Source organism: Bidens hawaiensis, unplaced genomic scaffold (genome assembly GCF_021521415.1).
Source record: "Bidens hawaiensis isolate Kalapana, Puna unplaced genomic scaffold, B.hawaiensis_p1.1 tig00015551_1, whole genome shotgun sequence".
NCBI lineage: Eukaryota > Viridiplantae > Streptophyta > Magnoliopsida > Asterales > Asteraceae > Bidens > Bidens hawaiensis.
The window spans coordinates 401,393-428,239 of NW_027492392.1; the positions used below are offsets into that span (position 1 = coordinate 401,393).

The 26,847-nt window shown below is 33.3% G+C and overlaps 1 protein-coding gene across 1 annotated transcript; it reads right to left on the minus strand.

Annotated features, from left to right (window-relative positions):
• Positions 1-16,784: 16,784 nt before the first annotated feature.
• On the minus strand, positions 16,785-18,560 carry LOC143549375 (polyphenol oxidase, chloroplastic-like). Its single transcript, XM_077040279.1, has one exon. The coding sequence runs from the start codon at positions 18,558-18,560 to the stop codon at positions 16,785-16,787; it is 1,776 nt and encodes a 591-aa protein (XP_076896394.1).
• Between the last annotated feature and the right edge of the window lie 8,287 nt (positions 18,561-26,847).

Sequence of the window (26,847 nt, forward strand, 5' to 3'; positions counted from 1 at the left end):
TACCTTTTTTTTCTTTGTTATTTTATTACAAGTTTCATTATTTTTTTTTAATTCATTGTTCACCAAGATCCTTTTATTTAACGATACTAGAAACTATTAATTTTTCTACTTCATAAATAGCGAGCCATTACAATTTTTTATAATTAACATTACATTTTTTAGCATTACAATTTATAACTAATATTACAAATTTTTATATGTAACATTACAATTTTTTATAGTTAACATTACAATTTTTATACGTAATATTTTTGTATATGTAATGTAAAAATTTTGCAATAAAAATGACATAACAACCAAAAGTTACATGTTATGCACTTAAAATGATGTAACAACTAAAGGTTACAACATGTTTTACACTAAAAATGATGTGGCTGACAAAAAGTTATATGTTACGCACTTAAATGGTATTTCTGTAAAGTATTAACATTTTTAAAAAATTATAACCTATGATATAAATTAAATAATAATATATATAATCTTAACGGAGAAATGCTATGATATTAATTTCTTATGCAAAACAACTATGACCCTTTTAAGCAATAAAGAAATAGAAATAAATATAGAAATACAATTAATTTTTAATTGATATTTTATACTTTTTGTAATGTATTATAATGATTTTTTTAATTAAATAACGATAAAACAAAATAGGTAAAACCAACAACACAAGAAGTTACCACCAGAAAAAGAAATAAAAAATTAACATGAATACATAAAACAAATAAATAAAAGTTCGATTGAATATGTATAAATCAGGAAATAACATGAATACATAAAAAGTAACATGAATACACTTTCTAAAAAACTTTAATTTTGGAAGGTAAACTCTATGCTTTTTTAAATGAAATTAAACTGAATAGAGATTTTAAAATAAATCAGGAAATCAACGTGTGTGTGTGAGAGAGAGGAAGTAAGTAAATAAAGAAATGATTATTATAAATAAATAAATATGCATGTGTTTGTAACCATGTGTCAGTATTCAATAGACAAGGAGAAAAAGAGAGTAAACTTTGATGTCCAAACTATCCTTAGCGGTCCTTCTTTAAGTTATTTTATTTCATCATAAATCAAAATCTTCTCTTTAAATTTTGGTCATTGAATAAATAAGATTGTCACACCCCAACCTAAGGCTAAAATGCCGGGGCGTGATCCGATTGCTCACAGCTCGAAGATACTATCATACATAAAATGTGACAATATCTAATTAATTATTTTATTGAAAATAAATACACACAATATCCAAATAGAACAACAATTTAAATACATGAATGTAAGCTCAAATAATGATTATCTTGTTTATATCCTAAGGTCTTGTCTAAGTGTCCAACTTCAATCTTCAATACAAAGCATCCTTCGTATGCGTAGAAAATGAAGTTTGTCAACAATACATGTTGAATGAGATGATCACCAATTTTGACACAACAAATAATTATATAATAAATAAATTAAATGATAAATATTAAATACGCAAACCAATCTATGTGGTAATAATCAATCAAATCTTAACAAACCATGTGTATAACCAAATAGTGCTAGTGTGCCAATTAATCGTTGCCAAGCGAATCGGGCATTGATATAATGACTAAAATTGTCGTTTTACCTTCGCCAAGCGAATCAGGCTCCGGTTACTAAGACGGTCGTATGATCATACTAATGAGAACCCTATATAAAGGTGATATGTTTGATCTCTCCAAATGTTGTCAAGTTAACAATTAAACATGTAGCAATTAGCAAATAGCATTCAACTGATATTCACACAATGATTATGTTTGCGAGTTTGTGTATATATAGGATAGAAAATATGAGTAAGTACGCATATGTCCCCCAAAACGTTTGAAAACAGTGTATAAAAAGGGGGATGATCAAACTCACCTTAGACTAATGACAAACGATTAATAAATGCGATTAACGAGCTACGAATAAGCGAGTCGTCCACTACACGTCAAATGTTATGAACAATTCAGAATCTGATATTTTAGGATATGATAATATAAGTCAAAACAAACTTGTTGCCGCTGGAATCAATCCAAACGGATGTTTAGAATTCAAGTTAGGTTTGTTTTAAGATTTAAGCGAGTTGGTACTGACCAAAATCCGAATAGCGATTTGGAAGTCGGGTTTTGGGCAGTAGCCTTAAAATTACGTTACGAGAAATAAAAGTCTTCTGGACCGAACATTGAATCTGACTAGAAGTATGAGAAAATGTTAAGTCAAACTAGTTGACTATTTTGCCCTTTAACGAATTTTAAACGACTTGACCAGTCAACACCCTTCAACCACCAAAATTGATTGAAGGTTATTGACTAGGGAATGTATATGAATGATTTCTATGTTTACAACTTACCCGGAAAGTGAAAGAATCAAGAGGAATGAAGAGGCAAAGGTCCACATGTATGCAAAGTCAACCGTTTATGAGTGTATCTTCAACAATAATGCAAAAACCAAAGAAGATTGGTGATGAACAGATGGAGGACGGCTGGAGTAGGTGAGTTAGGGTTTAGGGATGATTTGTGGCAGAGAATATATGATATAAAAACTGAAGAAGATTAGTGATGAACAGATGGAGGACGGCTGGAGTAGGTGAGTTAGGGTTTACGGATGATTTGTGGCAGAGAATATATGATATGTTTAGTATTCACTAAAACGAACTAAATATGGTAACTTACTCATTTTAGAACCAGATGGGCCTTTAATGATCAAATCAACATTATAATCTGTAAAATTTGTTCTTGAATAAGGCGTAATGTATATAGACATGTTTCTAGGCTAGGTTAGTTTTCTTGGGGCTTAAAACACTCGATTTATGCTAAAAATAAGCGATTTCGGGCCAAAAACGAACTAGGAAACAACTAAAAACAAAAACGATATGTGTAGCATCGCCAAGGCGTCGTGTGGCGGCCAAGGTCACCTCTGGCCACGCGGCATCCGCGAGAAAAAGGGAAAGATTTCAATTTTGGCAATATTGGTCATTGAACTTCAAAAATTGGTAAAATAATTAATCTTTTAAAGCTAAAACAAGAAATGAACAACTTGGAGAAAGTAAAGGATATAAATTGAACATTAAAAACTTTAATACTTATAAATACTTGATTTTGATTAATAATGAAGATCTAAAAATATTTCGTTCGGGTTAAACGTAAACGAATACGGGTTTGAAAAATCCGAGATGTTACAAAGATCAATGGTTATAACTGGGTTTCTAGAGTTTTTTCATTTGAGAAGGGTTTTCATTCTAACACTTATATCTACCTATATTTTAAAATAACACAAATTTTTCACTTGTCATTCAATTAGACACTCCACATAAGCTCCAACAGTACACGTTTCCATTTTTACAATTTTTCCTTCATGAATGATAAAAGGAAATATATGTTGTTGGTGAGAACTGAACTCAATGCATTACTTTTAAAATGTTTATGGCTTAGCAACTCAACTAGGATTAATTGATTTTAATCTTCTCTTTTTCTTAATTGGTATAAATTCACAACCTTCCATTTTAATACTTTTAAAATACAAATAAAACTTATTCTTACTAATATATGTATTTTAGTAAATTATTTATATCTTATGAATACATAAGATATGTTCATATGTATATTATTAAATTTAACTTTTTTATTTTTATTTTTTAACAATCCGTGTATCACACGGGCACAATCCTAATATATATATGTGTATATATATATATATATAGGGGGAAGTATAGAATGAAAACACATTTGAGTTGTAAAAACCCTATGTAACATCGTTCTTTTTTGTTTTTTTTTTTTGCACGTTTAATATATGTTGTTGCATTTAATACAAAAAATCAAAAAATCAAAACAAAAAATTGTTTTGCTATTTTTTAACATTTTTTACTAATTTATATATATATTTTCAGAAGAGAGAAAATGTTATATTTACTTTTACATTTTTTATTCACTTTAATTGTGGACCACAAGTTTCAAACTTTAATTAAAAATATGTGGTTGAAAATGAGTTTCTAAAGTTTTCATAACTCAAGTGGGTTTTTATTTTAACCTTACCATATATATATATATATATATAGGGGAAGGATATTTTGAGAACCATGTTGAGTTGTAAGAACTTAAGAACTCCCATTCTAGACCACACATTTAATTAAATGAATTGGAATTGAGATTAAATCTGACAAAAAAGTTAAAGTAGGAGAGAGAATAAATATGTAACTGATTACACTAACTTTTACGTTCGTTACACATGTGTAAAATATCGACTCGGTGCGTAAAAAATTCTGTAATTTTTTTACGTGTATGTAACCTACATATATTACGCATGTGTAAAAAAATTTGGAAAAAAAAATCGTTACACTGAGTTCTTTCGAGTTCTTAAAACTCAAAGGGGTTCTCATTTGAAATCTCCCCTATATATATATGTATATATATATATATACAAGGGATGGTTCATAAGAGAAATGAGATTACTACGAGAAATGAATATGAGCCACTAGTTTTATTTTAAGTTTTAAATGCTTAAAGATAAATGAGAAAAGTAATAATGCATGCTCTCTCTTCAATTAATATACCTAATAAATATAATAGTTATCTATTCAATTAATATGGCTCATCAAATTATTATCATTGGAAAATATTAAGAATTCATTTATTTTTATAACTTATTTTTTCTCTCTGGAATTTTTATATTACACAAGTACAATTTGTTCATACATTAAAATTTCTTTCTATACAAAACCAATTTCTTTCAACTTAATATATTATTATCTATCAACACGTAGTTACATTGTGATGAATAGTACAAAAAAACTATTTTACACGTGTTTGCATTAAATATCAACAAAAAAGTACACAACCTACACAAAAACATATAACCTACACTTGTTCTAAGAATAAGAAAACATATAACTTACACACGAAAAACATAAACCGACACACAAAATTCAGCATCAATAGGACGCACACGAAAACGTATAACCTACACTCGAAAATTTTATTCTACACAAATATAATTTATTCATACATTAAATTTTTTTTCTATCCAAAACAAATTTATTCCAACTCAATATATCAATATTCATCAACACGTAGGTACATTGTGATGAATACTACAAAAAAACTATCTTACATATGTTAGCATTAAATGTCAATAAAAAATATACAGCCTACACAAAAAACATATAGCATACACTTGTTCTAAGAATAAGAAAACATATAACCTACACACGAAAAACATATAACCTACACATGATAGGATATGTGTATCTTTATCTAGTTTATATAATTGTTGATGTTGAATCACATATGTAAGTTGTATACTTTTTCGTATGTTGTACGTTTTTATTGCTCAAAACAAATGTAGGTTATATAATTTTGTGTAGGTTGTATATTTAATGGACACATTTGTATGATATTTTTTTAATATTATTTATCACGATAATTTTTCTAAGTATATCAATTGAAAAAAAATATTATGTTTTGATATTTATTGTTAAAAATTACGTGTTGATATATGATAATAAATTGAGTGGAAATAAATTATTTTTTTAATAAAAAGAAATAGTACCATATGAATAAATTGTATTTTTGTTGGATAAATGAAGAGGAGGTAAATAAATTATATATAAACAAAATTAGTGTTTTTATCTTTTTAATTATTATAGTTAAATTAGTTAGGTATATTAATTAGAAAGAGATTTATTATGGTTATATTAGTTGTATTAATTGAAGAGATAGAGAATGCATTCATTGTTGCATTTACATTTTTTTCATTTATTTTTACACATTAAAAACCTAAAATAAAATTAGTGCCCCATATTCATTTCTCGTATTTCTCGCAGTAATCTCATTTCTTTCCTGAACTTAAACCTATATATATATGTATGTATATGGTTAGGTTAGAATAAAAACCCACTTGAGTTGTGAAAACTCTAGAAACTCATTTTCAACCATATGTTTTTAATTAAAGATTAAATCTTGTGGTCCACAATTAAATTTAATAGAAAATATAAAAGTTAATTTATATTTTCTCTCTCCTGAAAACATCTATAAAAATTAGTTAAAAAATGTAAAAAATAGCAAAACATTTTTTTTATGTTTTCGATGTTTTGTATTAAATGTAATATTATATATTACATGTAACAAAAAAAACGATGTTACGTATGGTTTTCACAACTCAAGTGGGTTTTCATTCTATATTTTGCCTATGTTTGTGTGTGTGTGTCTGTGTATACATAGGGTGGAGTTATAATAAGAAGTGAAGTGTGTCTAAAAAGTTTAAAAAGTAACCTGGTGCGTTAGATTTAGTGATCTGATGGTCTAAATGGAAAGTGTGTTTTTTAGGCGGTGTGTTTTATTTTAATACTTGTTTTATAACACTCTAAGGGCATAATTGTCTAATGTGTTATATTATATATGGAAACAAAATTAAATTACAACACCAAAAACATATTGTAATCTGTATTACAATGTGTTTTAAAACACAACTCCAAATATTAATCCATATTTAGAACACAACATCAAGAACACCAAGAACACTAAGAACACCAAGAACAAAAACACAATTAACAAAAACACACCAATAATTAAAACATAATTAGTATTAATTCTAACTACAAAAAATATATATTAAAGCATAGCATACTAAACTGGCGATTCATTCACCACCTCTGTCACTGATGACCGTCGTTTGAGTCATGCAAAAGCCTAATTAACCTAAGCAGCTAGGGTAAGTCAGGTATCGTATCCACCAGGAGTATGTAGTCAGTGTGAAGTGAAATCAATTCCTAAACTTATGAAATAATTCAATTAAAGTGCTAATCACACTAGCAAACAGTTTATATGTTGTAACAAGCAAACAAGTAATCACGTATTCAATCAATTAACAAAGACAAATCACACCCGGGAATCCAAGTAATTAACCTAACAGCAAACTCATGCAACTTAACAGATTAACAATCACTGATCAATACCGATTGACTAACTAGATAAACTTTAGGCATCAACGCTTACTAACACACGGAACTGGTTATCAAACAGTCCCTGCCAGTGTGACTCAACTAAGGGAAAGCGTATGCTTCATCACATTCAACTAGTCAAAACAATCCAATAAGCAATTATCATAGCAACTGGCACAATAATCGTTCTGATTGAAATAAACCTAAACCGACTGAGTGCACAATAATACTAGACATCAATACTCATAGATTAATCAAAGATCATTACAATCAATTCGTTCTAAATACATGAGAAAAACTGAAAGATACAATACTCTACATCCCGGGTATGACTCGAAGAAACTAGCCGCGTATTGGCATCTCTCGGGCCTCGGTTATGATCTGGTAGGCCATGTAGGACACTTAGAGATGATTGGAAGTGATGGGGGCTCTCTCTTTTGCTCTGAAAATCGCCTGGAAGGTGGAGAGTGGCGTCTAGGGTCGTCAAGAACGTAATATAAAAAAACCCTGACTTTCACGATTCTAGGGACCATCGCGTAGCGCGATGGTCCTCTCTCTTGGTCCATCGCGCTACGCGATGGACCAAAGTCAACGTTGTCATTTACAGGGCATCGCGTAGCGCGATGCCCCACCTTCATCACCCATCACGCTACGCGATGGGTCTCTTTTCTCAGCAATTTCGTCGAACTGCCTAGGTAAGCGTGCTGGATATCCCGGGTCTTCATTCCATGGTCGTACAGGTCCAAATTAAGCGCGTTAAGTACCTATGATCTGAAACAAAATAAACATGTATGAAGTACCAAAGTTCCTAAACTAAACGATTAAAACGAGTACGTTAACACACGAAAGTATGTACAAATAAACCGAACATCAGTCACCACCACTGCCTCCGCCACTGCCACCGCCACTGTACACCCCACCGCTCCACCATCACCACCATTCGCCTCCGCCGTCACCACCACCGCCTCCGCCAACGTACACCCCCACTCCACCGTCACCACCATCCACCTCCGGCGTCGGTAAACCGCCGTGCTCCGCCATAACAGTCGTGTTTCGCCACCTCCGTACACAGTATTCTAGCCGTACACCACCGTGTTCCGCCATATTCCGGCCGTACACAACCGTCTTCCTACACCACGCTTTTTCTGACGGTAAAATCCGACCAAAAAATCCAACCAAGAACTGTCCAATAACTACCGTGTTCCGCCACCGCCATACACCATATTCCGGCCGTACACCGCCTTGTTCCGCCATATTCTAGCCGTACACTGCCATGTTTTGCCGTACACCATATTCCGACGTATACCGCCATACACCGTAATCCAAGATATGCAGATTTTTAAGAAACAGAAGGCTTCATTTAGGGATAATTATGTACCAATTGGTTTATTCCAATATAAAATCGTGATGTTGTTGTAGTAATATATTGAGATGGATTTTGTTCTAATATTAAATATAAACAAAGATCATAACCGATTATTATAATTAAATTATATAGTTAATTTACATATTTAAAGGAAATGGTTGTTTACAATCTTGCCCTTATATGGCGATTTAGATCTAATGGCTAAAAACACTTCTTAGGAAAAATCTACTTCTTATTATAACCTTGCTCTACTATATGTGTGTGTGTGTGTATTCACACATGCCATCTTCTATCCCTTAAACGACGTATCTATGTTTTTCTCATTGACCTTGTCAACGACGAGAGAGTTTGTATCTCTAGACACTATAACCTAACTTTCGGCTGGGCCAAATCAGGATATGACCAAAATAGGATCGAGTAAAAACGTCAAAAATAGATTCAAGTAAAAGCGGATTCTCACAAAAAAGGTTAGGATTAAAATGGGTCGATTTGAAAAAGAAAACAGATGATCAAAAGCATTAGAAATATTAAGGAAATATGCTTAAAAATTTTATTTAATCATAAGACACAATTAAGCATGTTCATCAGCTCAAGCTCAAATACAACTCTTATGATCATAATACACAAATAAACAGGTTCATTAAAAGATCTTTAACATTAATATAATAATATGAATTAACTCTATTATAATGTTTATTAAAGCATTATGAAATTGTATAGTTGTTTAACTTTTGAGTAAATATCAAAATAATTTGCGAGAGTTGTAAGATATTAATATTACTTACAAGCGAAATAGCTAAACCTGAATTTCAAAAAGCACACCAACTCTCTTAATCAATATAGATTGTCCCTGATAACATACGTAGGTCATTAACAAAAGTATCAAAAAATATATTAAAAGTGAATTAGACTAAATTAACCCTTAGAAAACAACAAATTAGAGTAGTTTAAACCAAAATCAAGTATCCTTCAATTTCCCTTAACCTAAAACCTAAACCATTATCGCATTTTGATTATAAAAGGGAAGAACATCAACAACTTTATTAAAGTATAGATTTATCCATCACAACTCTAAAAACATATTCATTTATGTAAGAAGTATAATTTGATACTAAGAAACGAAAGTCGACCTATAACCTGGCAAGAAAGTAATCTAACACACAAATATTTAATAAACGTTTATATCTAAACTCTTATTGAATACATAAAAACATTGAAAATGCATCAAACAACCTTTCCTAGAGTATATGGCGAAAGTATAGAATGAACCCTAATCATACAAAATAAAGATCGATTGAAGATGGATGCTCTTAGAATCGTTACCTTTAGAACCCTTGGAAAATAGTTAATCGATTGAAGATTGCTTTATAATCATTGCATATGGATCGAAACAGTTTGCTTGGATTTTTTTATAATCGGTACCTTGAAGATGATTGAAGAACAATTGCGAGAAGAGAAATATACATATGGAATTAAACCCTAAGTTTAAGCTTAGAAGGATCCAAATTGGGTATGTGTTATTGGATGGATGGCTTAGGCGAGAGTTTTATGTGGAAAGTAAACCACATGACACGTTTGCACAGTTATTTTATTTTATTACAATAGGTAAATAAATAAGAAATCCATGAAGAAAGCGTACTTGCAAATAATATGATCCACATGTGTAGATAAGGAGGAAACTATATTCTGGTTATCGTCTTTTGATATTCTTATTTCACAAAACTGCTCCAAGTAGTAACAACATATGACGGTAGTGATATGGTGAAATAGATTTATGCGAAAATTAGACTTAAAGTCATGCTGATAACATGTTGTGTAACGACGGCCTAATAGCAACATCACATAATGTACAGAGAGAATATAAAGAAAATGGAAGAACACTTTCATTGAGTATATCATATCATATACAAGATTTCTCTATTTATAAAATCATAATATAACATAATGATAATATAAGGTTGTGTGTTATGGTGGGGGGCTTCGAAGCCCCTCCACAGTGCCACGTCAACGCCACGTGGACACTGGGGGCATCGAAGCCCCATGGCATAATGTCCCACTATGGTGAGAGGGCTTCGAAGCCCAACATTTTTCTTTTTTTGTTAAAACAAAAAAACCAATACAATAATATATAATACAATAATAAAAAATACAATAATACTAAAATACAAAATAAATTGAATAAAAAAACATATAAAAAATTAAAGCTATTTTTAGTCGCCGTCATCTTGCTTATTACTCCAAAGATGTTCAACCAAATCCGATCGAAGGCTGAAATTTGTTTCCCTTTTTCGTGTTTTTAATAGATTAGCAAGTTTCTCATCTTCGTTTGGTGTACAGATCGGCTCTGGCTCATCGTTGTACTCGCCTTGGCAAACTGCTCTACCCGAGTCCTCCAATATCATATTATGCAAGATAATGCAAGTGTACATTATGTTTCTTAACTTATCCATTTGAATAAAACGAGCCGGGTATCTAATGATAGACCAACGTTTCTTTAATACACCGAATGCCCTTTCGATGTCTTTTCTTGCCGACTCGTGTTTTTTCTTGAAATATTGACGTTTTTCGTCAGTCGGACACGTAAAGCTAAGAACCAACTTGGCCCACTCCGGATAAATATCGTCGACTAGATAATATCCGTATTCGTAGATGACATCGTTCGTGGAAAATGAGATGTCGGGCGAGACTCCGTCTGTGAGGCGGTCAAAAATAGGGGACGCATTAATCACAGCTATATCATTGTTTGCACCGGGCGTCCCAAAAAACGCATGCCATATCCAAAGATCAAATGATGCAGCCGCCTCAAGAATAACTGTTGAGCTATCATGATCACCCCGATGATATTGACCTTGCCAAGCAACAGGACAGGCTTCCCATTCCCAATGCATGCAATCGAGGCTACCATGCATCCCTGGAAAACCGTGTCTTTGATGACGCACCTCGTATATTGTTTGTACGTCGCTTTGAGTCGGCTTCCTCAAATATTTTTTATGATATAGTTGTGGAATACCTAAGTTTAACAAATTTTATGAAATTCATGTTTAAAATGTTACGGTTTTGAAATAAATAATTAGAATACTAAAACTCACATTCGCAGAATGTGTGAAGCGCTTCACGAGCCACTGTCGCCGACATCTGTAAGTATTCTTCCATGGCGTCGCTCGCAGTCCCGTACGCTAGTTGACGAATTGCCGCCGTGCATTTTTGCATTGTTGAATATCCCGGTTTACCTCTCGCGTCCGCCCGTTGTTGGAAGAATGCATAAACACTTTCTAAATCACCAACTATTCGTAAAAATAGTTGGCAACTCATTCGAAAACGGCTCCGAAATCGTTCCGAATCAAAAGTCGCGTCCGGCGAAAAATAATCTTTCATCAACCGGTCATGCGCACCTACGCGATCCCGTTGAAGATAAGGCCGTCTTTCTAGTGGTGTGAGCTTTCGCAATTCTGGACTACGAGTCGGGCAGCCTCTAGAACGGCACTAAATATCGCTTCATCCTCTGAATCCGAATTGGAAATATCGTCGATATCGGGCTGGAAGTCGGGTGTGAAAGATGAGTCAGAAGACATATTTGAGGAGAAAGTTTTATAAAGTTTAAATAGGAGAATGGAGTGTTTGTAGAGGTTGGATGAATGGTATATATATATATATATAAGTATTTTATATTATTTAATTTTTTTTAAACGGTTATAATGTCGTTGGTGGTGGCCCCCACCTCACCCCCCCCCCACCGCGCCCATCAGCCACTCCACCCTTCCCCCCTCCGCGCCCCACCCAACCGCGCCCCCCGGTGGTGTTTGCAGCCCCACCGCGCCCTTCTCCCTCCATAACACCCATAGCGCACAGCCTAAGGGCTAAAATATGGATAGCCACCAAATATAAATGTTCATAACAGTGATCACTCAATCTCAATTTTCACACCACCTATTATAACATGAACATTATCACACTTCGGAACCAATTTCACCACCACATGATCGTCATCATCTTTAACTCCCAAACCTTGCAACAATTCACTTATCCCCTAATCTAAACTTAGTCTTAATCACCTTCCCACCACCATCTCCACCACCTTCTCGTTGCTTATGTGGCACATTCACGAAGCTACCGTCAAACTCTCAGCCCCAGTGCCACTTGTCGCCGCCTCATTTTCATCATTGATGAACACATCAAACTTCACAAACTCATCTTTCGTGACTTCTATCCCTTCTATCACCAATACTTCTTCTTGCTCTTCATCCTTTCTCACTTTCCGACGACCTCGCCACCACCATCGTCGTTGATTTGTCTAAACTCATCGGAAAAGTAGCTGCTGCAGTTGATATTCTAACCATATGTTGCAGCTTATTTTTTGTTGGCTTTTGTTATGTTTACAGAACCTTTATTATTTAAGTATAGAACTAATATTAAATTAAATTAATAGTTTTACTATAAAAACTATTACAATAAAGTGGCAGGCAAACGGGCAACAAGTTGCGCCGCAACCCCCTTTTGAACAGCAAAGCCAATCCTGCTTAAAACGAAGCTTTGGGACCTAGAAGCTGAAGAGGTTCCGTGTACGACGCGCTGAACCCTACTCAAAAATTTCACAGCCTCTGGAGCCAGAAAACCAAATGTATCAAAGGCAAATGGTAGAAAGACATGTTGATTATCTAAACAAGCTTTCTCGTGTTTAACAACTTTGCCCGATTCAGCCTTCAACGCAGCCTGACCCACAACAAACCCACGGTCCCTGAGCCCAACAAGAGGAGACACTCCTGTAAGATCCACACAGGCGTGTTTCCCCCCTGCCCACCCGAACACAAGAATATCAGCCGGTCGTAAAGTAGACCTCCCTTCAATAGGATCCGTGAGAAAGTTAACAGGGGCCTCCTTTTTAGCAGAAATCCCTGCCCGTTTAAGAACATCACACAGAACATCCCTAACCAGATCATGTCTGTATTTAAAGCCAGGCAATTCTTTGCAATGCACCGCATGGTTACCAAAAGAATCCAAACAGACCTTACGACAAATTGGGCAAGGTTCATCCGTCGGGAACATAGGGATCATTAACCGGTACTTAAGGATAGCCCGATACTCCAAACCCGACATACGTTGGCCTAGTCCTTCAATGGGGATGGCCGTTAGAAAATCCTGAGCCCGAGGAGCCCGAAGGCATTCAAACACCGCCTTTTGGCGAGGGGATAGATCAAACTTCACTTCTAAACTCTTGACGATTCCACTAAATAAGGCACTCGCCACAACATGTTGGGCTTTAGGGGGGGCGGTGTCCTTATTAGCAACTCAAATAGCAGTATTTTGTATTATTATTATTATGGGCCTATGCAACCAATCTTTATTTTAGACGATTTATTATTTAATTCACCGACCATTTATATTTTTTAATAATATTGACAGCATCCAATCTACGTGTATGCGACCACCCACTAGGAGAAAAGGACTTCTTGGATGAATATATAAATTTATAAATTTCATAAGTCTAAACTTTAATATTTGTTTACTTTAATGACAAGCTTAGCCATAAAACATTTTCTTTAAATTATATATGCAAACAATTAAAAATTAGATATTTGAACCTATTCAGTTAACTCGGCCGATATATATCACCGATATATCGGTTATCGAACCCGCAGTAAGATATCGGTGTAAAATATTGGTCATAATATCGGTCCCAATATTATCAACGATAATGACCGAGATATCGCCGAAATTTTGCCTCAATAATATCGGTTGTATCACCGATTTTCTCGGTTTGGGCCATTTTTATGTTTTTACTTACATGGTTCACGATATAGCTACGATTTCCACTACAAGGTGGTGCATAGCGACAAGATATCGACTTCATGGATGTTTCCGACGGAAATGATGAATAGCGAAGAAACGGCGTATAGAGGTTGAAGAAGGAGGAGGCAACTGTGCTCTTTAGCTTTTTTAGGTTTAAACAAGATAATTTCACATTTAACCCCTCTTATTTCCCAAGTTTACATAAAAAGTATAAAACAAGTTAATTTCATATTTAGCCCCTCTTATTTCCCTAGTTTACATAAAAGATATAAAATAAATTTGTATATAATAACAGTTAACCACTCTATCTTCACTAGTTTACATTTTGGTACTTAAACTTATAAATTTATATATAAAATTCTTAAAATTAGCATTATGTGCATATAAAATATATATACATATAAATTTATGCATGGTATTGAATAACCGATATCTCACCGCGAAAAACGATATATCATGTATCGGTCCTTGACCGATATCCGATATTTTTCCACATTAACTGCTTAGATTTGAGCTCATCCATGACATCATCAATTCTTATCTTTTCAATGAAAAACACGACTAGTAAAAAAAATGTGTACAAAATCTAAAGACATAATCTAAAACTGCGTGTACAAACATGACTGATTATTTCAAGCGATATGTTTACATTTATCTACAAACATATAAAATATTGAATTGGTTCAAAGTAATTCCAAAGACATTATAAACAAGGTCTAAAATTGTGTGTAAAATATGGCTAACCAAAATATATCAATTATTAAGTTAAAAAGGAAAAGGTACTACAGTATTACATTAGAAGTTATGTTTTCAGCACAGCTTTATTACCAATTGCCAACTTATACGAGCTTTTTTAATCTTATAAGTTATACATCATGTCATCATACATAATACATTGCCATCTCCACTTTGGTGGGATGGTAAAGGCTTAGGCCTTTGGGTGAGATGTCTAGGGTTTGATCCCTGGCAATGGCGGTTTATTGTAAATAGTAGGAGGCAAGCTTAAACATTCAAAAAAAAAAAAATACATAATACATTGGCTCTTTTTTTAATGGCAGTTTTTTTTTATATATTATAAACATGGAGCTGCAGCCGAATCAGCTAAAGCCCCGCAACTGTTACGACATTACATGGAATCGTAAACATTATACTCGAAATTAGGGTTAACAAAATCGAATGATAATATCATGCATCTTTCATTAGAAAAGTGTTTATATAAATGCATGGTTTATATTTTAAAAGTTAAGCAAACATACAACTAAGTTAAAAATATTTAAAAAGATTCCCCAAGATCTAAAAGCTTTTAATGACAAAATTAAGAACATGAAATTAACTGGATATGCACTTTACAGATTAGGAAGTTCAAAATAAACTATGTGACATTATTGGAAGAGTACATGCTTCATTTAGAATTTAGACAATTTGTTTACGTAACCATTCAGTTGCTTTTTTTCTTTTAACGGTCAAACAAACATCGAATGTCTAGGTATTTCGTACGGGTGACCTAATGGTAAACTGTCGCTGCTAGCTGGCCCAACCCAACCGTACGAAACCCTCAAGCGCCTCCAAATTGTCTCTAGTTCTGGAGAAAATCCACCCACCGGGCCCACTAGTGGTAAAACCAAGACACGCTCAGGATCGAACTGAAGATTATAAAGATCTCAGTCTTCCTTCATTGAGCAATCTATATCTCTTCCAAAGTGTTTAAGTAAGGATTGAATTTGGATTTCCATTGAAAAACTCATATTTTCTATCACCGCACCACATTGAAAATGACCATCCACTTGCTTTTAATTTTATTTTTATATGTACTTAACTTAATTGATAAATAATTTATAATTTATAGCTAACTTATTAATCTATATAAATAACTTTTTATTTATGAATTTATCTATTTAGGTAGTTTGTATTTATGCAATATAAAACATAATTGTTATACTTATTTAATTTTGAATTATTAAATATGTTTTACGTACATAATATAAATTCGGAATCATGTAATATTCTTAAATATAATATATTGTATTTAGTTTATATTAAAGTAATAATGTAGTTTATTAATATAAGTATTTTAATTATTAATTTTTAGTCTGTGAAATGAGATCGATCTTATTAAAAAGTTTAGTGATAAATTAATCACTAATGGTGTTTGTTCTTAATTCCAATTTTCTACACCAAATATCACCTAACCTTAGACTTATAAGAGCTCAAATTTACATTATTTTTGTAACCCCAACACCATAGTTTTATCCTAAAATGCACCTTTTATTTGAGTGTGTGTGTTCTTAATTAAATGCAACTTTTATTTGAGAATTAAAGTAAGTTATCCATAGTTTATCGATCCTAAAATATTTGAAAGGTTTTTGTACGTTTGTTAACTCATTTTATATATAGATTCATTTTCTATGCCAACGTACCCTTGTACAGATCAAACCACGCCGTTGTATAATTAACTCATGTTTATTCATGTTACATGTATGAGCTTTTTGTAAGACTACTTTATCCTTAATAAATACAAGGATCAAATATCAAAATACATAGCATCCTTAAAATCCAGTCAAACACCATCAAATAAATATTTGGTACAAGGAAAGTACGATAATATTATTGACCAATAGATACCACCTATCCCATATTACATCATAATCATGTCTTTAATTATTCATCGGGTAAAATGAAAACAATATACTTCAATATTCATCAATCTTCAAGCTCGATCTTAATCCCTTTAATTGAAATATCACCACCTCCCTTCTTTGGCACCAATGTAACCAACACATTATCATCATCATCAGCTTTCAAATCTTCCAAAAGCTCACTTATCCCTAACCTCAATCTAGTCTTCACATTCTTCCCATGCTTATGCTTATGAGGCACATTCACAAAGCTCCCGGCAAACTCCGTCTTATCCGCGGTCGCATTCATTCCATCATCTTCATCGTTCACAAACACATCAAACTTCACAAAAGCATCTCTCTTAACTTCAATACCTTCAACCACCAAAATCTCCTCTTCTTCCTCTTTCTGTTTCTTGCTTCTCGATTTCTTCGGCCGTGGAACCAACACCTTGATCGTCTTATCAAGACTCGCAGGAAACACATCTTTCACAAAGGGTATGTGTTCGTCTGCTCGAGCCACACCAAGTTTCTTGATCTTGCTCAAAACCTTTTTGATACCGCGTGGTGTAGGCTTGCTATTTACCCATGGTGTATCCACATCTTGGTAAACATAGCCAAGATTTTTCGTGTCGAGACAATCTCGTACCTTGACTCGAACCATCTCCGCGTTCTCGTCATAGAACAAGAATGACGAATCGAGCCAGTCTTTGTCGGTAAAATCAGTCCTTCTCCCTCCTAGGGTTTTCCAAACTGACCACATTCTATCAATGTTGGAATGATGTGCATAAAATATTGGATCTCTAGCTGCTGAATAAAAGTTACCCATGTCTTCACCATTAGGTTGGTTGCTGTCCCCGGTCCAGACATGGACCGGGCCATGAGGTATGCTCTCTAGAGAGCCACCACCCGGGTTAGCCTCATCGCTTGCGCGATAGGGGCTACCCATGAAAAGACTAGCTGTCTTTGCACTAGACACCATTTGTCTATACATAATCGTGAGATTCGTTGAAACTTGTTTCGATCGGCTAAGGTTTTCATTAACGCCATTGAAGTCTAGATCAATTACATTGGGAGGTTGATGCTTAGCGTCACGTAACAAATCATACAATGGAGATTTCTTGTTCGTGTAAATATCAGGAATGTACATCCCATCAGGTGCATCCCAGTTCCAAAATGGCATTGCGAAATTCGGGTCGCTGATTAGTTTGCCACAAATTTTCTCGAAAAAATATAAGTAATAGCGATGGAACGGTAAGAACAGCCATGAACCGTGGACTTGAAGCTCGAGATCCGGAAACCCTACTTGATCATATGCACCATCACAATAAGCACAATGAACCGCAGCTTGTTGTTTAAAGCTACGCGGATCGTCATCTGGTAACGCTTTCATGAGCTCGATTGCTTTATTGTATTTGGCTATGTAGTCTTTATTGACCAAATGAGCCGCAGGCCGAACACGGGCTGTTGTTTTTGGGGGAAGTTTGAAATCTATAATCTTTTTTGTTACAGGGGGACAACAGTTAGTAGGTTTAGCCCCTTGTGGTAGGTCAGCTGCACCACATTTTGTGATGTCCGGTGCCACTATTGGATCCGCGAACGCCAACGAGCCGGATCCAAAAGCGGCAGCAGCTCCATAAAGGCCTCCAAGACCTAACATAACATTTCTCCTGTCAACTTTGTTTAAGTTTTCTTGGTGGTCATCATTATCTAGGGTTTTGCATGAAATTACTGCATGGTGATTATTGCGGTTTCTTGATATGGGGATTTGAGATGATTTGAAGGAGAATGAAGAAGCATAGATGGAGGAGGAAGAGAGGGGCTTTCCGGTGGTGGTTGGCGGTGATGCAAGAGATGTCATTGTTGTTAATTGATTGGTGGATGATGGTGAAGAGTTGTATGCTTATATAATGTATTGTGGCCATGACTTTTCAAAAAGCAGATTTGCATCTTAATCAGAAGTTAGCAAATGTTAAACGTAAACAAATCTGCAATCACATGGACAAATTAAAAAATTAGAATATGCTTAATTATACCGTTATAATACTATATTCTTCAACTTGATACATCTATAGTTTAGTATTAGTTAGCTAGGCTAAGTTATCATCCTACACACTAGATATGAGGGATGACTCTACCAGGGTGCGAGTTCTGATCTCACCCGGTTTTACCGGCTCTTCGCTGTCGTACCGTTTGACGGGCGTAGAGGTCGGGTTTTATCCGGGAAATCCCTCAATAGGTGGACCGCTAGGGGCTCCGTCCATCCGGACTTGTGGCCGGCTCGGGCTACCTTTAGCCAATGGGGGCCGCGTACGGAGTACCCGGCGTTACTTAGTTGGTCGTTCCAAAAAAAATCAAAAAAATGTGCAAAGACACAATAAATCGTAAAATATAGCACATTGTCAAACAAAATATAACTCAATACGAACTAATATAACCTAATGTCGATGAAAAAAATAATCTCACGGAAAAAAGACACAATGATGAAAATAAACAAAAAATGCAATGATCTAAAGAAAAATTATAAAATCTACAAGCTAGAAATCGAAAACCGAAAACTTAAAATCTAATATCATAGAGTTTGACGAGACAGTTCAAATGCCGCTAGTTTTAGTTCAATCAGAGTACATAAGATACCCTCCTATAAAATATAAAATACCCTCCAATAAAATTTTAGTTTTAGAAAACTGTGTATTTGAATCCACCGTAGTTAGCTCATTAATATATTCTTGGAAAACATAAATTGGTATAAGTTATAATTAAAATTAATTAACATAAAGAAAAAAGAAACTATATAAAGATTAAAAAACAGGTAAAAGAAGTTGAATATTGGATTAAGACACTTTATTTGAACTTGTAAGTTGTAATGTTATTAAGCATTAACAATAAGTAATAAATAAATTTGGGTCAAAACTAATCCAACAATTGAATATTATAAGTAATAAAAACAGCCCATAGTATTATTCTTTGCCATATGCCCATAATTTAAAATAGGGGAATAGTTGTCTTTGATTTAATCAAATACTTTTAGCTGTAATTGCACTCATACTATATAATTGCACTTATATAATGACATTTCGTTTTTAATATATTTTTTATTTCAACTTAATTAATATTAAAATATATATATATATATATATATATATATATATATATATATATATATTATCACATCAATGTTCTTGGCTGATCTTATGAAGTTCAAAAAATTTGTAATAATAAATCAATTCAAATAGTTATTACAAAAACACCTAATGAGTAATGATGGTAGAAATGGTGGTAGGACTGGCATGTATGCATGTACACGATAAGACACGAACATTATAAACATGAACACGAAACATGTATACATGTACATGATACGAAAAGCTTAACGTGTACCTGTATCCCAAACCCAAGCATGCTAATATCATGTATACATGATAAGACACGAACCTGCTTGAGAATCGAAGAAGGGTTTGGCCGTTCGGTGGCCGGTGGCTCCACTGCAACTGCAAGGAGGCCGTACTGTCAGAGATATGGAGAGGTAGAACGGAGAGTCGAAAGTTTGCGACTACTTGAGATGTGGAGGAAAACCACTGGAGATCCGAAGAGGGAAAATCGGAGAGTGATTTGTGCGTCGTCTGCTTGATGTTAGATTGAAATGATGTGCGTCGTGTCCAATTGTTTGATACAAAAATTTAGGGTTAAATATTTAGTGTATATAACATATAATATTATTATATAGTTTTATTTATAAAAAATCTAATCGGGTACTAACGGGTACTTAACAGGTAAATGGGTATTTTACCTGTTTAGACACGAAAATTAGCATGTCAATTTGTGTCTACCTTTTAGTACACGAAACACGTTAAGGTCATACACGATACATATTAAAGTCATGTAGGTTTGTTTCGTGTATTCATGTATCATGTCTAGTGTAACATTTCGGATTTTTCGTATTCGTATTTGTTTACCCGATTCGGGAACGTAATTTGGATTTTTCGTATCAATAAAATCATGCATTTATTAGTAATTAATTGTGTTTAATTTAGTTTATAATTTTATAACTTTCAAATATGTCAAATAAACCTTAGAAACTCTTAAAATCGCTTAAAATGGCTTAAAAATGCATTTCTGGAACTTCAAGGACTAAAACTGCCAAAATATCAAAGTCTGGTAAATGGAGTCCTTAACGCCACGCAAAAGGAGCCCGGTTTCAGCCAGATTTGTTTTCGATACTCGTTTAATACTAAATCTTTCCCTAAACGACCCTAAATCATGAAAATTGAGCAACAAGTTATTGAATCTGCCGGGGAATAATGTCTAGGTTTATTCTCTGTATTTTGATCAATATATCGAAGATCGCAAGACCCGATTCTGTCATAACTTTCTTAGTCGGTTACCTAAACGAGTCGATTTCATGGTCTTCAAGTTGATATCCTAACTATATAAACAAACGTCAACTCCCAACCCTAGAATGTTACTGAATTATCACCTCCCCGCCGTCACCTACCTTAAACACTCGATTACACCTCCGTTTTTGCTATATTACTCAAGATACAAGTGTTCGTGTTTGACTTTCAAGCATTCTCAACATTTGACTTTCGTTTCTCATTAATTTAAGAATTATCCGGGTAAGTTGTCTTCTGTAAAGTTGTTCCTCATTACTCACTTATCAATCACCCTCAATCAATTTATGAGATTGAGGGGAATTGAGATTTCAATTTGATTCAAACCCGTTTAAGGGTATTTTGGTCAATAACATTGACTAATCAATTTCTCAAACTTCTGGTTAGAACTGACTTTCAGTCCAGAAGACTTTTATTTTTGTTTCGAGATTTAAGGCTACTGACCAACACCCGACTTCCGACTCACTGTTCGGATTCTGGTCAGTATCAGCTCGCTTAAACGTTAATTTTCTCATAACCAAAGTTCTAGACATCTGTTTGGATTGATTTCAGCGGCAATGTTCTCGGTTTTAATCATAGTTTATTATCTTTAAGTTTTAGGTCTGTTCAGTTTATCTCAGTCAGCACGTTAAAGGACGTTTCGTTCGTTTAATTGTGTTTTAGTCTATTTCTCGAACACTGGCTTAAGCAATAAGCTAGGATATCATTCCCTTTTGTATCACGGTTTGATTGATTATTACTCATATTATTTTGTTTGTGCAGTTATTATTTATCAATTATTACATATTATTATTGGTGTCAAAACTGATGATCATCTTAATCAATATGTGTTGTTGACAAATCTCTGTTTATTTTCTACACATATGCAGATTACCAGTAGATTTGAAGCTAAATTGAAGAACACATAGAAAGACCTTAGGAAATAAAACGAAGACTAATTATATAACTATTTTGTTTGGGATTATTGTTGTATTTAGAACTTGTGCACATATTTGAAATTTGAAAGAAATAAATTAATTAGATATTGTCATATTTTATATTATATGATAGTTGTAATAACTCGGGTTTTCCAAGTACGAATTTATATCTTTTATCCCGTTCGGAAAATTTATCACTAAAAAGTATAACGTTTATCGAGGAATTACTATACAATTTATATTCATTTATTATATTTATTTATATACATATAACTTTAGAAAATGTTCATTTTTAACCCAAAAATATAATTAAATCCTTATTGTGTCCATCTCAATTCTCCAGGGACTAAAAGGCAAAATTTTTACATATTTTTTTTATAACCCCTTAACCCTGAACCCGTATCCGTTAACCCATGACCTGTATACACCAATCTGTGGCCCGTTTAATTTCCTTGAGCCACAATTGTCGTCCTAAACTAGGAATTTAATCGTGTTTTTGATTCTTCTTGCCATTATCGGCCTAGCCGTCTTAGTTAGGAAACAAGATTAAGAATTACGTATAATCAATATATTATGAGTCGCCTTAAACCTAAAAATCAATTATATATCCTAGGGTTGATCATAATTCAATTCATTCCGTCTGCACACCCCTCATACCAGCGCCTACTGAAGCCCTGTGATTAATTGGATTATCCTCGTCTCCTTATATCTGGTTCGTCGTCATCTGTGGCCGGCACTGTGGTGATTCAATTAAGCCGTGTTTAATCATCAATCGAGGTAATTAATTTATGCACCAAATTCGTATAACAGCAATATACAATAACCCTAACATTAATTAAATGAACGATGAACGGATTAATCAATTTCATGGTTTAGGGTTTATAATCAAATTGGGTTTTTTTGTCTATATATATCCGTTTACAACCTTAAACCAACTGACACACCAGCGTAGTTGGCTGGTGTGTGTATGTCTGTGTTCAATCCAGTGAGCCAGCCATCCACCCGAGTTCGAGTCCCTGCTATGCTGTTTTTGATATATTTTTTATATTTTCATTGTTTTAACTTATTTTAAATGGTTTATAATATATTATAATTAATATTAAATACTAAATAAACAATATTTTATTTAACCGACATCGTAAAGTGAAACGTTTCTTGCCAATTAATCTCATTAGGAGTTTTTGTATGTATGTACATATATATATATATATATATCTTTTATTATTAATAAACCAATATTATTTTATTAAAACCCGACACCACTATTGAGGTTTCTCAAACGTGTTTGTAAATTTGCTCGTATTTATTATATATATATATATATATATATATATATATATATATATATATATATATATATATATATATATATATATATATACAGGATTAGTATCATTTGAGAACTCTTAAATTATTTAAGAACTTGAAGGAACTCTTAATAACTAACGTTTTTTATAAAAAATTTTGTATGTTAATGTTATTTAAGTGTAGTTTTATCACTTTTGACATCTATATTTACGATTACAATTATGAAAATTAGCTTTTTTACGCATATCTATGTTTTTTTTACATATATTTAAATTTTTATCACATAAATTTTATACGTGTATAACTTGTGATTTATATATGTAATCAAAACTTTTTTTATAAATATGATAAAACAAGTATCAAATAATGTTAATATATAAAAAAAGTTAAAAATTAATTTGGTTTTTAAGAGTTCCTAAAAGTTCTTAACTTTTTTTGAGTTCTCAAATGAAACTAACCCTATATATGTGTGTGTGTGTGTGTGTGTGTGTGTGTGTGTGTATTATTCGTTTTAAACAAAACTATAATAAATGTATTAAACCTCTTGGACGTACTAATTATATTTTTATCGTTGGGTTTCGTTAAGGATTCTAAAATATAAATTTTATGATAATTATATAATTAAGCGTTTATAGAATATATCAACTCATATTTATTCAAAATAATTATTTGTAAGTTCGATTATACGATAAACAATGATTTTTATAATTAAATGATAACAATAATCTGTTGAGATCAATCGTACAATCCATAACGTACCAATCATAATTGTAACTCAAATCATATTGAAATCCTAAATTCGTTATACGTATTGTAACATTTATAATTCACTCATAATATTATTTAATTAGGATTCTTGTCATTAATTCTCGAAGAGTGTGATTTCCACTTTCTTATCATATTCATTCCCGTTTGGCTTATTTGATCAGGTGAGTTTGATCATTCCCCTTTTTATATACTGTTTTCAAACGTTTTGAGGACATATGCGTATTTATTCATATTTTCTATCATATATATATATATATATATATATATATATATATATATATATATATATATATATATATATATATATATATATATATTATATATCACAAACAATCGCAAACATGATCATTGTGTGTTGTATCAATTAAATGCTATTTGCTAATTGCTATTTGTTTAAGTGTGTTTGTATCTATCAAGTCTTGGATTCTCATTAGTATGATCATACGAACGTCTTAGTAACCGAAGCCCGGTTCGCTTGGCGAAGGTAAACCGACAACTTTTAGTCATTGTAATCAATGCCCGATTCGCTTGGTAACGATTCATTCGCACACTAGCAGGATTTGGTTATGTTCATGGTTGATATATGTTTTGTTATAATTTGATTGATACCGTCACATGGTTGGTTTGCGCATTTATCACTTATTATTTATCAATTACCTATTTTATATATATATATATATATATATATATATATATAATTTGTTGTGTCAAATTGGTGATCATCTCACTCAACATGTGTTGTTGACGAACTTCATTTTCTACATATATGCAGGTTGCTTAAATTGAAGTATAGATATTTAGTCAAGAACATAGGTTATAATGAATACGATCGTTAAATCATGTTTATAATCATGTATTTGAATTGTTTTGTAATGTTTGTAAACGTGTGTGTATATTTGAATTAAAATAATTAATTAGATATTGTCACTTTTATATTATGATAGTATCTTCGAGCTGTGAGCAATCGGATCACGCCCTGATATTTCCACCTTAGGTTGGGGTGTGACAATAGTACCTTGCGAGCTATGAACCAAGGTTCGCACCCCGACATTTCCGCCTTAGGTTGGGGTGTGGCATCTAAATTACAAGCCCTAGATGATCATTTATAAAAATTAAGACCCAAACTTTGTAGCTGACCGGTGGGATGCTTATTTCTTTTAGGGTGATGACAGTGAAACTAAATTTTTCTTTCTTTCTTTTTTTAACTCATATACACTTTGAAATTTGAGTGCTATATACCATAAAAAATGATCTGATGCAACCTTTATTTTATAAAAAACAGTTGCATTAGATGAAGTTGTATTAGACCTAATGCAACGTTTTTTACCTATTGCAATTGTTTTCCAAAGAGTCACCAATGTGATTCCATGGAAAACGTTTGCCTTCCTTTTCTCTAACCTTATGTATTTGTAGAGGTCCAAGATGTCCTGAATGCTAAATGCGTATATGCTCGGGACCTTGCACCACAAGGGAATAACTTGCCACAAATCTTGAGCAAGACCACGATTCACAAACAAATTGCTCACTTGTCTTTTCCGCGTCGCCACAAAATGGACAAAAAAAATTGGGATATTCAAATTTCTGCTTGCTAAAGCCACATGAGTTGGTAGCCGATCCGAGTTAGCCCTCCATGCCACCACTCCCACCTTTGTAGGGACCCAATTTTTCAAAACAAAAGAGTAATCCGGGATTTCTACCCTTGAACCGACTAGTTTAGATTTTACACTACTGATCGAGAACTAGTTTGTTTCGTCTAAAAGCCATATAGATCGATCTTCCCCTATCTCTAAGACCATCGATAAACACAAAATGAGCAATTTTAGGAGTTCCTCCCTCTCAACAGCCGAATCAGGTCTTTCCCAATCTCAGGTTCTACAAATAATCCCATCAAGTAAACAGAGTCTTTTCGCGACATTGCACCCTTTCTTTGCATCTAGACTAAAAACTCTTGGGAACCTTCGATAGAACGTGATGTTCCCGTTACATAAATCAAGCCAAAACCAAGCTTTATTCCCATCTGTTATCGGAAATCGAATGAGTTGATATAACTCGATACCCAACTCACTAAGGGCTGGAGATGTACTATTTGTGTGCCTCCATGGCCCGGGCTCCCAAGATTCGCCGGGATAGCCTGTCATGATCTTGAATTATGATGTATTGCCCATACAACTTTTCTCCACAACCCCGCTCGATTCGTTTTAAATCTCCAAAACACTTTGAGAGCATCGCAAATTGGTATCCCGTAATAACCTAAAACCTACCCTGCCAAGTTTTTGGGAGCCGTCAACTTTGACCACACCATCCAATTCATTTTCGGCTTCTCATCTGAACCGCCCAAAGAAAATACTCTTCTTAAGCTTTCCAATTTTCGATCACACCCTTTGGAGCTTTAAATAACAAGAAGTAGTAGGTCGGAATGGAATTTAGTATCACTTTTAAAATCCATTATACGTCCAACGATAAGTTTTTTCCTTTCCATACCGAGAGGCATTTTTTAAAAGTCTCCACCACCAGATCCCAAGACTTTTAAAAATTTCCATAACGAGATACGTTTTTTAAACGTCACCTCGTATGATGTTTTTCAATTACTAGTTTGGTCTAGATGAAGGTGTATGACATTTAACTAAAAGGTTGTGGGTTTTAGTTTTACTTTAGACATTGTGACATGGTAAAATATTAGTTGTTAAAAGAAAAACAAAACAAAAATAGAAAAATAAAAAGATTATCGTTATGGGGAAACTAAAATACATGATTCAAATATTAG